The sequence below is a fragment of the Stylophora pistillata genome, chromosome 11 (assembly GCF_964205215.1).
Source record: "Stylophora pistillata chromosome 11, jaStyPist1.2, whole genome shotgun sequence".
NCBI classification, from domain to species: Eukaryota; Metazoa; Cnidaria; class Anthozoa; order Scleractinia; family Pocilloporidae; genus Stylophora; species Stylophora pistillata.
In genome coordinates, this window is record NC_142529.1 from 8,231,026 (window position 1) to 8,243,085 (window position 12,060).

The 12,060-nt window shown below is 38.0% G+C and overlaps 1 protein-coding gene across 1 annotated transcript in view; it reads left to right on the top strand.

The window, feature by feature from the left end:
* Window positions 1–12,060, top strand: part of LOC111327669 (uncharacterized) — a 34,155-nt gene that overhangs the window by 8,364 nt on the left and 13,731 nt on the right. The window contains exons 17-33 of the mRNA XM_088739176.1: window positions 512–593; window positions 2,370–2,418; window positions 3,090–3,177; window positions 3,582–3,650; window positions 4,129–4,230; window positions 5,022–5,102; window positions 5,742–5,795; window positions 6,765–6,912; window positions 7,121–7,405; window positions 7,878–8,009; window positions 8,596–8,765; window positions 9,340–9,477; window positions 9,556–9,622; window positions 10,038–10,137; window positions 10,555–10,671; window positions 10,998–11,073; window positions 11,603–11,695. Coding sequence (XP_088595302.1) covers window positions 512–593; window positions 2,370–2,418; window positions 3,090–3,177; window positions 3,582–3,650; window positions 4,129–4,230; window positions 5,022–5,102; window positions 5,742–5,795; window positions 6,765–6,912; window positions 7,121–7,405; window positions 7,878–8,009; window positions 8,596–8,765; window positions 9,340–9,477; window positions 9,556–9,622; window positions 10,038–10,137; window positions 10,555–10,671; window positions 10,998–11,073; window positions 11,603–11,695 — 1,851 coding nt within the window. The remainder of the gene's footprint in view (window positions 1–511; window positions 594–2,369; window positions 2,419–3,089; window positions 3,178–3,581; window positions 3,651–4,128; window positions 4,231–5,021; window positions 5,103–5,741; window positions 5,796–6,764; window positions 6,913–7,120; window positions 7,406–7,877; window positions 8,010–8,595; window positions 8,766–9,339; window positions 9,478–9,555; window positions 9,623–10,037; window positions 10,138–10,554; window positions 10,672–10,997; window positions 11,074–11,602; window positions 11,696–12,060) is intronic.

Genomic DNA, 12,060 nt, shown 5'->3' on the forward strand with positions numbered 1-12,060 from the left:
CAAATTTTAATCCAGGTTTCTATATTTCTCTGACCAAAAGCCGTTTTGGGATAATTTTCCCAATTAATTTAATCATCGAATTGTAGAATAATGGATTTAAGCTGAATTTTCTTTCAAAGCTTTCAGATCCGAAATCAAATTTCACATTAACCCTGGGCTAATTCAACTCACTTTTGAACAACCCGGCCCAGAATTGCAATGTTTTTGCTTTACTGTATCCTGTGCCCTTCTGATTGGCTGTTGTAATTACCTCTGTTTGGATTTACGGCTCTCAATCGAAATACTTTCTTATGTGGCGTGGGCTTTTGCATTTTAATCCGCCGAAATGAAGCTGGTGGGCGCATTCTCGCTCCTACTACTGGGAAATTTCTTTCTCTTTCTAGAATTTAATAGTCGACGCATAGTTAATAGTGAATTTTCCTTAAAAATATTAGGGGAGATGATGTCCATACACTAGGGAAGAAAAACATCGCCTGTATCATTATTATTTATGTATTTTTTTTTTTTGTAGTGGGATTACGGCAGTATCATTGGCCCTTATGTAGTTGTAGCTCATGAACTAGGTCACAACTTTGCGTTCGGTCACGATTCAGGTAAGAATAGTGAAAATTTCTAAATCAAAGTCATGTTTTATCGGTGTCATGACAACAGAAAGCTTTTTCTGATTGTAAAATAATTGTAGAGATGATCTTGGCTAAGAGTTACGTAAGATAAATATTAGGACAACATGAAAATGCACACGATACCTACAAGGTTTGATCACATAGATGAGGATGCAGAAACATAACTTTGAAACTTTAGCTTAAAATTTGCTTGAATTCATAATTATTACACAAATCTAATAAGACCGAACGTATTAATTAATATTTCATAATTATTTTTATAATTATTATTAATTAATTATTATTCTCCCATTATCGAAATAAATTTTGACTCAGAAGTCTTAGACTAGGTTTACACTAGAGGAAATTGTTCCGGATTCATGATGAATCCGAAACGTTTTAGTACGGGAGTACTGGAGTACGTTTTAGTACGGGAGTACTTTTAGGTGAGTACTGAGTACTCAGTACTCAGTACTCACCTAAAAGAAAAGTTAGGTAAAGCTAATAAAGGGTTATACGTTATCAGATGCCTCCGCAAGGAAGGATGTAGCCAAGCAGAAGTAGATGTTTTATTTAATTCCATTGTCCTACCTAATATCACTTATGCTCTATCTGTGCATGGGGCCTCTGAGTCAGAGCTAACTATAGCCCAGCAGTTTTTAGATCGTTGTTTTAAACGTAAATACATATCTAAGAAATTAGTGATAGGTGACTTACTTAAAACGCAAGATCACAAAATTTGTCGCAAGGTTTCAACTATCCTGAGCCATCCTCTTAGAGCCTACTTCCCTGAGACCAAGATCACGAAGTATAATTTGAGAAATAAATCCCCTGTCATGCCCGCTATTCGCACAAACCGTTTTAAGAATACATTTTTTAATAGAATTGTTTTTAAGTATAATGTAGCTTTGTGAAAGTGTACTTCCTGTATTAGAAGTAACATAAGATATGTAATTTTATCTTTTGAACAATAAAGACACACAGACACACAGACGGGATTCATTCTGCCGTTTACACGAAAGTGGACGAATTCGAAATAAAAACTTCCCGGTTTGGCCGTGTCTCCGGAGATTTTGAATCCGGAATTTAAAGTGGGAACTTTGAATCCGATAACTTTTGAATCCGGAAATTTTTGTCGTGTAACCGCTTTTTTTCTCGAATCCGGATATTATTTCCACCTGCAATCTTTTGAGTTTGCGGTGAAACCAAAATGGATCTGGTGCTAACATTGCTGGCGGTCTCCGGTTGCCTAATCTTGTGGCAGGTTCAGGCGATAAATTTTATCATGTGTACCGCAGTATTTCTGAAGAAACGCAAATTATTATTGCAAGGAAGTTTAACGTTAGCCACACTTAATCGCCGACGACGTAGACTGCTTGGCATCTGTCCAACTCAAATTTGCCTCAGTGGCATCTGGATCTACTCTAGCCTTTTTTGGGGGAGGCATTTTCACTTTGTCGATCGAACGACGAAACAACACTGGTCTTGGTAACCATTCCATTTGGAATGTTCCCGGAGTTGTCGTTGTGTGTAAACGGTCAGGAATCCGAATATCCTTTCAGTGTAAACGCCTACGAATCCGAATACTCCAAAATTGATGAATCCGGAAACATTTACGAATCCGAAAAACTCTCCTCTAGTGTAAACCTAGTCTTAGAGTTTTTTAAAGTTATTTCACAATTTTAAACTTCTAATTTTGTTAAAGTGTGCATCCTAACCATTTTTGTTTCTCTCATTTTTCTTACTGAAATCTTCGTCTCCATAAAGCGGCCTGCAAGTGCTTAACTCCACGAGGCTGCATCATGGGAGGTCACAAGTAAGTAATTCTCAAAACACTTGACAATGAGATACACCGACACTACTCAGTTACACTTTAATTTATTTTAATTTAGTCCATTTCCATTCGTGCTAGTCCACCCTCCCAACCATCCCACCCCAGGGGAGGATATCCATCACACAGTAATCTCGTGCGTGGGAAATTAACGTCTCCTGCCCCTACCCTGCAGGAGACGGGACCTCCATTTATTCGTCCCTATCTGAGAAGACTAGAGTATCTAACCATTTCTTGATGTTATAGAAAGGCAGCAAATTCTTCTCAATTATTTTAAGACCTTGAGTGTTGGTCCGGCCGGGGCTCGAACCCTTGACCTCCCGCACAACAGTCCAGCGCTCTATCCATTGAGCTAACCTCCTTCTTTATTTTGTGATCTGTTTTTTTTTGGAGTATTTTTATCCGAGTTAAGGTAAACCACTCTTTCGTTCATGGCTTTCCAATGTTGAGCTATTCAACAAAACATTATATAGAAACGCAGACAATATTGAAGACAAAAAATTTGGACAAAAACAGAGCAGCATTAAAAAAGCAAGACAAAATGCATCGCAGTTATATGTTCCTGGAGGATTTTTCCTGAGTGGGTGATGTGTACATATCTTCTATCTTTGCATTATATAAAATCTGACGAGAAATTTTGCCAATATCAATTTCAGGACTAGACTTCCAGGATTTTCGGATTGCAGCCTTAAGTCGCTTCAAAAGGTCAATGATGCATGCATGTACAACGTACCAACCTACAAGGTAACCGTAAAAAGGGGGAATATTTCACGTGATCATTTGTATAAGGATTATCCCGCTTTTATGGGGTTCCTTAAAAAGGAACACCTTTGAGGAACTTTGTAAAATAGCCCTGGAAATTTATAAAGTACACTAGGAAACTCTCAAAAACAGTGCTGCAATTTTGATTATTGAGCAGCCCTTAAAATCTCGCCAAAATGAAGGTATTCCCTATGTAACGGAGTGCTTGCCTACAACGAGCTCACTTTCCAGTTAAAATTTGGACAGCGTTCAGGTGATGCCTGACAATTGAAAATCCCAACATTTTAATTTTTGAACACCGCTTCGGTTTTGATTTCGGTCAAAACGTGCGCCCCAGCAGCGAGAATAACATCTTGAGACTGTTGGTTCTTTTGATTTTCCTTCAGTCCTACAACAGCTATTGTGGAAATGGAATACGCGAGGAAGGGGAGGAATGCGACTGTGGTACTCCTGAGGTAAGCAGTAGTAGTGATCTTTATCAAGGATACCACAGTGACACCAATGTCACAAGAACAGGAGGGCCTTTTTTTCTAAATGTTTCAACATTTAGCTATTAAAATAGCTAAAGGTTTCATATCAAGATACTATATCTATTCACCATAGCAACAATACCCTAGTTATATACTTTATCACGAATTGTTTTAAAAGGATTAGTGCTTTACTGAAAACTGTACAATCTGGCGCCATAACCCACTTTAGTGGTGAAACATTCATTTTTAGAAATTTCAGGGTTTAGAATTTTATCATGAAAACATTTACGATAAATTAATTTGTGTTTGTTTAATCAGCTTTAAATGTAATTTGTCATGATGGCTCTGTCAACTTTGAAAGACCAGTTTTGGTTGTCTAACACTTAAAATAACTGATTACTTATGACAGCATTCATTTTTCTGATACGATCAGGAATAATGAAAAAGGTTTTAATCTCCTCAGATGTGTCAGGCCAAAGATCCTTGCTGTGAACCCAGCAAATGTGTTCTTAAAATGGAAGCACAGTGCAGTGACCTACATCACTCCTGCTGCAAGAACTGCGTGGTAACAGAGCTCTAATATCATGATAGAAGTGTTGATTAAAGAATAGACCGATTTTTATCAGGAATTATAGAAGTTTAACTGATTCCACCAGCAATGTAAGAAAGTTCTCATTAAAAATAAAATATTGACCTTAATTTTTCGGTGCTACTTTCTCTCCTTTTTCCATGCAACTCGCCTTTAGGGCTCTCTTTTTTTACTTGATAATTAATCAAAACTCTAGAACGTTTCTTCTATGTGATCGTAAATGTAGAACACGAAAACACAGGCAAAAATGTACAGCCAGATAGAAAAAAATATTTTCGATTTAATTCAATTTACTAATAAGTTCTTATATAGCGCATTCAAATTGAACTCTATGCGCTTTACAATTACAATTAACAAAATTTCAAAAAAAGTCCTATACATGCAATTATCGCTACTCTATCTAAACTAAGTATTACGTGTTATACATATATTTGACAACGTACGATATAAAAAAATCTGGTGGCTTAATTTTTGAAAAGATAAGTTTTCAATAAGCGTTTAAAGGTGTCAACAGGTTCAGCATTTTTTATGCATTCATTCATTAAAATTATCTGAATTTTAAGGTATATTTTCCTGCAAAAGTAGAAAAAAGGCATCACATATGAATAAATAAATATTTTTTGCTGGCTAATAGGTAAATTTTATCAAATGAAATGCGAAGGTTGTGATTCGAAATAAAATGAAACAGAACTTTTAGGATGTTTGGTTGTTGAAACTGATTGTTTCTGGTGCTTTACTTATTATCATTGCGATTTATTCTTGTTTAGTTTAAGAAACAAGGAACGTTATGTCGTGGGGTCAGAACTGATTGTGATGTTCCAGAATACTGCACTGGTGGTTCAAGAGACGTAAGTAACGTTAAGAATCCAACTCGGAAATTATGGTGTAATCATTGACAACCATCGTGTGAGAGCGTGGGTTAGTTTGAATCTATAGTTGCTTTTTTACTGTATACAATCTGTTTGAACCAACTTAAATGAGCAAGCAGCGCCGCCAGGAATGGTCCGAATATCAGCTGCGATATTTATGTGTATTAATCTATCAATTCACTGCCTACGTTGCCACTAGTCATATGTATAAATTTTGTAAATCACAATACATGCTGTGTAGGGGTCAGTGTCTTAGCGAATCACTCATGTCTAGCACAATTTGGGTTTAAATCTTGATAGAGCCTTTTTCAATTGAGTGTTGTATGTAGTCTAGGATTGCATTGAATTTGGTTAACTTTGTTGTGTGATTTGTCTTGAGAAACTCGCACCACTCTCGAGCTTTGAGGTGGTTTGCTCGTTAACACTTTAAGTTCTCACTCTCTCTGCAGGTTCTTTTCCTTTCTTCTGATTGGCCGCTGCAATTACTTTGGATTTCAGTTGGTAGCACGATACCCAATCGAAAAAGGGCTCTAACGGAAATTGTTACTTCGAATTATCCGAGAGAAACCTATAGTATGCTAATCTTTATAAGCTGCTGATCTCTCTGATTTTTTTCAGTGTCCTACAGATAGCTACATCATCAATGGATATCCATGCAGCCAGGCAAAAACGGTATGTTTCTCAGTTAGCTGAAAACGCTATTTGACTTCTACTGTAGTACCACCAAGCTAGCAAGTAGCTAATAAAGAAAACAGATGTTATTCACCGAAATATTTTTAATTACGTACTGGTAAAGGTAACTTAAAGGCTTCCAAGCAAATTTAACAGAACAGAATTTATTTAGAAATCAGTTTTTGCTGAAAAACCAAAGGGATTTAAGAGAGAGAGAAGAGAGATAGTTAGCATTAGTTATCGGCTCAAGGTCGTGTCTTTACTGAAAATGCTGCCCAGCCGGAAAAACAAGTTTTATTTTTATGAAAAATTGCAATGAAGGTAGACCACAGGCAGCCCAAGCTCACTGCTAGAAAAGCGGAAGCGACTCTTACCGTGTTGCGTAACGTTTTATATTTATAAAGGTTTGTATGGGATGTTATCGGTTTGCCTTAAAAGAGAGAAAAAGATGTCTTGTTTTGAAATAAAATGGGCTTACCTTATTGCCTTGTTGTTTTCTTTGTTGATTCCTAACGTCTCAGGCCATTTTGAAGCGTTTTCGGCGAGTTAGCGCTATGTTGGTGTTCAACTGAACTGCTAAACTGCTTTTCTAGTAGTGAGCTTGGGCTGCCTGTGGCTAGACATGTTCCACAAAGCGACTTAACACGAAACAGACATCGCCCGCTGAGAGGGGGCCGGATGGAAGAATACAGTCGCCCTCGGAGCGATTCAGATCGCAAGATTTATATCATACGCAAGCTCACGAACTGAGAAAAAAAATAATCACACGTTCTACACGCAATTTTTATCTTAATCCGTTTACATCTAACTCGCGTCACTGAAGGCTGGAAAGCACTATAAATCTGTTGATCCCTTCCAACAATAGGGTTTCTGAAGGTCAATATAGTCATTTAAAAACTATTTTTTGATGAATTGAAAGTTATACTTTATTTCTTTTGCCAATATTTAATTTTTTGTAATGTATTGAAGGTTGTACAGGGAAACACTAATTTCAACAGTGTGGTCGCAAGGGACTTGAACCCTAAAATCAACGCTCGATATCTTCGTATCAATCCTCAATACTGGCATGGCTGGCCCTGTCTAAGAACTGACTTTATGGGATGTTCTGCGCATGAAGGTAATGGCATGCTACAATGCTATCCATAGTTGTCGTATATATACTAGACAATTGAGTCATTGTGCCATAACGTGTTCTTCAAAGCGTTAGGATCAACAGTGCAATGTATTGTGAGTTGAAAGAGGAATACTGAAGATACAGAAAAGTGGGCCCGAACGTCAAATAACCATTCTGTTTTAACATGTTTTTTCTATATTCGTTTTGATAGTAAGTCCAACTGCCCCGACACCACTGAAGTCAATGAACTTTGACTTGTGTCTGACTCCATCTAGCAAGAGTTGTTCCCCACGTGACAATGACCTCATCATATTTGCATCCGGTACCATTTGCTCAGAGAGACAATTTCAATTCACACATGGTAGAGACGGATTGTTACGCCACGCTTGCAGTGGGAAATTGGTCTGTCCCGAAAATGGCGGAACACATAATGGCGCAAAAATTGTTGTTAGCAGGAATTGTAAAGTTGCAGACTCGAAATTTGTGCGAACCAACGGTAGGTCTAAAGAAATGCATAGTAGTAGTCACCTCTTAAACTGAGATATACAACAGAGGGGTACATATATTCACCTTGTTAGCTAATTTCAAAAGAGATATTTGTTCTGTAAGGTAACGTGGTTTCCGTCAATAGAGGTTTTGCACAGCAGCCATGTTGGATGGCAGGAACAATGAAAATATTTTGCATAAGGAAGAAAAATTTTTCCCGTGGGTAAAATAATCTATTGTTCCTGCCATCCAACATGGCTGCTGTGCAAAACCTCTATGATCGTGTCTCTTGGAGGGGAGGGGGGCAGGGGACTCCCAACGAAAAGTTTTATCGGGTGCCAGTTTTTTTACAAAAAAGTTTTCAAACAGTTCTACGAAGAGTTCTCTAATATAGAGTTACAGAACTCAGAGACATTTCTAGTTAATTGTATTCCATTTTTGATTTTTGGTGGCTATTTTTTGTTTTTGTGTTTGTTTAATAGGGCGATCTTTAAAGCACGTCAAGTCTGGAAGATGTGTTCACCCTACAGGATACTGGCCAGGCAACGGACGACATGTAGTATTATGGTCTGGATGCGATCAGCAAAGGCTACAGCTGTGGTTTGGGAAACAAGGTACACCCTTTACCAGATATTACACTTTTAAACGATAAGTTGTAGGAAAAGCGATGGCCTCGGGGTTTACGCGATGGTTCCCACATGAAAAAGATCCTTTTCAAGCCCTGAGCGGGCTCAATTTTGCTATGTGCTTGAGACACTGTTCCTTTCTTGCGCCTATTCCTAACCAGGAGTGTAAAATATCCAAACACAATCGGCAGTAATGTTGCAATCTGATTGGCCAATCTGCCATGGTCGATAAGAGTACCGACGACGTTTCACGCGTCAACGTGTCACACAACGTGTCACGCATTGAAAGAATCTTTTCATTTGCGGACTCTCTCGGCTGCACCTCGTTAGTCCACAACATTTTGACCACTGTGATGACGAATATCGCTGTCGATAAAAAAGACAGACCATGCTAAATCACTGTCGATATGTTAAGTAGCCACAACCTTTCGGTGAAAATTTACCAAATGCGTGCGATGAGGATTTGTGTGGAGCGGGAAGTAAGTACCCAGAGATGGACTTAAATCCATTCCGAGAAAATTTGTGCATATATTCTTTTCAATACACTGCATAGTAATGAAATGTATACTTATAGATTGTCTGGAGCCACTTGGAATGCAGAACGGTCAAATCAAAGATCGCCAGATTACTGCTTCCTCAGTAAGAGGTCAGGAACTCCCTCATTATGCAAGGCTCCACGGCAAGAAATTCTGGTGTGCCAGAACCAAAAGCAAAACGGAATATCTTCAAGTTGACCTTGGAAAGGTAGGTTTTCATTGTAAACTAGAATAGTCGAATGGTTTGTGAACAATAAAAAAGCACCCTGGTTTCTTATACAAAGTACGCGGACAAATGCAAAGGTGTGAGGGTGAAAGAACAGCGACCAAAGAATTGTGAACAGCATGAAAAAGGTCTAAATGTCACCACCTAACCAAACTGTTTCACTCCTACTTGCAAGATAGGTTAAGGTAAAGCAGAGAGAATGATAGAATGCTTTGGAATGAATCCCTATTCCTCGACTTATCCGGAAAGGTCAAGCGTCATTCAAGCGCTACTAAGTAGAATCGAAAGCCGAAAGTTTTACAGTGTTGTCTGTCGTCAACCCAGTTAATCATCCGAAAAAAAAAAGATGCACGCAATGCTATGACAGTTGTAATGGGTCATATGATGGAGTCATTATATTTGAGACATGATTGTTTCAGAGTTATGTCTTACGAACGAATATATCTTTCGCCAACAGAGCCACACGTAACTGACCATCTTCATGCAGTTCAACTTAGTTGTTACCCTAATATATGCACTTTTCTCTATTGCCATTTTCATCCTTTTGCAATTTTAGGTTAAAACTGTTAGTAAGATCCTGATACAAGGACGTGGAAACTGGTACGACTGGGTTACTGGCTTCTTCTTACACTACAGTGACGATGGTCAGCGGTGGAAAACTTACGCAGAGAGCGGTGACGACCAAAACTCTGATGTAAGCAGAGGATATTTTAATTACTCACAGTCAGTTGTCTATTCCTAAGAACCTTTCTCGTTTTCTCTCTTTTGTCAGTCCTATTGTTACCTTGGAAAGTGCACCGAAACTCATAACACTCAGTGCAAGGACTTATGGGGAGCCAGTAAGTAAATGTGGCCATTTTTTTGCTTCTTTCTTAAGATTTGCATGTTATCTACAGTCCTTTTTAGATGTCTTTTTTTCCTAAATAAAGGTGTCTTACTTCCACAAGTTTCATGAATTATTTCGAACATGATGTTTTTTTCCTGGTAGAATACTAAAATAGACGATATTACGAGTTCACCCGACAGGAATATGATCTAAAACCCTCCAGTTAGACTCTTTGGATGCTAAAAGCCTCTCGGTTCTATTGGAATTAATTGACGTCAGCTTTAAAAACTCTTTACGATGGCCAATTTACATTATCAACTTAGAAGATAAAAGAATATTATCTTGTCATACCTCCCTCTGACGCAGCATCACAGTGTCTCTAGAAAATAATTCCATTATTCATTTGATACTAACTTAACCTATTTTAGCCGCTGTAAACGCTGAAAAAGGATGCTACGACAAACTGAACACTGGGGCTCAAGGATACGGTACATGTGATGCAAACACCATGAAAAGATGTGCTGCAAGGTAAATGACATTCCCTTCAGTTGGCGAGCGGAGTACCATACTTAAGGAAATATATCAACTTATCAAGTTTACTCTACTTACTACCAAAAGAGCTCTCGATAAACAACCAAAAGTAGGTGACGTAACTCTTTGTTGTACATACTAAAACTTTTGAATGTATTAATAAAAAAGCGATTTCGTTCTAAGAGAAAAAAGACGCTTATGTTACACTTAGAGAACAAGTAAAACAATTTAAAAAAGTGATAAGAAAATAAAATGTCTGATTTAACCATTAAGAGTCTTCAAACTTGACCTTTGTAAGATTTGATTTTGGTGAAGTCCTTTCATTTAGTTGATCAAGTTTCTTGTGTTGTGTGTAAGGAGGTGTCTAACGTTCAGTGTTAGCTTGGGAACAACTTATAAGATATTTTCTCTAAGGGATGTTTTATGCGGCCAGCTTCAATGTGAAGACAACAGCAGAAAAAAACCGGTTGTTGACTATGGACAGGTATACACCAAGATAGAATTGTACCGCGGGAGTAAGAAAAAATGCAGGTTAGAATTATTTTCTTTTTGTTCCTCTGAGAAAAAGGGGGTCAACATGAAAAATGCCTACCGTAAGCTAGCTAACGAGGACGAGTTTCTGAACATAAGACTCGTGGGCCTTGACTTTATCTTTGTATTGACTTTGAGGAATGTCTTTCTTTGTATAAATCCGTATTAAAACTTACTTTTGGATGCCTTCTATTAAATTTCCTCTCCTATCTTTAACGTAACTGTTAAAACTAACGATAAAAAAAAAGTTTTATCACTATTGGGTCGCATTTTCTTAAAGAAATGCAAAAACACGCAGTCAAGCGCAATTTTTTTACTTCCCACAGTGCTGTAAAGCTGAAACATGGTGACAGTGTTGGACGGGGAATGGTAAGAGATGGAACCAAATGTGGACCCCATAAGGTATGATAACCTTTCCCGCTTTTTTAGGCCTTTCCGGACTAGTCCAGCCTGTCACCCAGGCTACTGATATCCAAACACAATCTCAAACACTAACAAAGTTCCTGTTTCATATTTATAAAGCCGTTTGGGAAAAAAGCCGACCCCTTTCATACTCTGTGTTTGCCCCGCTTTATCACACAGGAGGAAACATTTTTCTATAAAATCAGTTTATCGTTAAAAAAGTATGGAAGAACAGCGACCATTGGGTTACAAGAGTTCTACTGATGTTGAAAGAATTGCTTTGAACATGGAGAAAACAGTTTTAGAAATAAAAGCTCTGGGTTAATAGAGTGCTTTCGGTGTCCTTCTAAGAACAAATAGGAGTCTGTTCTCTCGTGTCCATCCAGTCTCTACACAATTCCGCTTCTCCACGGTACGCCCTGTTTCAATATATATATATATATATACTGTGAACCCTCTCTCCGAGTGAACACGTTTACCTTGGTCCAAGGGTTTATCAACCTTGCTTATGTCTTATGCTTATGTTAAGATGTGCGTCAATAACAAGTGCCAGTCACTCAGTTATCTTAACCTGGTTGGCAAGTGTCCAGTGTACGGTAACAAAGAGTGCGCAGGAAGAGGGGTAAGTAATTCTTAACAATGAGTTCTATGGAGTAGTAAACTCGATAAAACAAATAGAAATGTCCAGGTTTTTCTGGGAAATACTATGCAGTCAAAGTGTTTCACCGTCATACCAGCGAAACCCCTTTTTTCGCAGTTAACTGTATGTAAATTGTAAGGAGTAAACAGCTTTCAGAAAAGATAATTCTACTAATGTGATAAAAACGGCCAGTGATCCATTTTTTTTTAACTCAAATTGCCACACTGTTCAAAGTATATCTGGTGTTGCAAATTCGATTCTCAGCGAGCCGGTATTTGCTTGCTCGGGTATCAATGGCAGAATTTTTTTCAGTTGCTTCTGGCTTTGGAAATCAGCGATAAAACTCT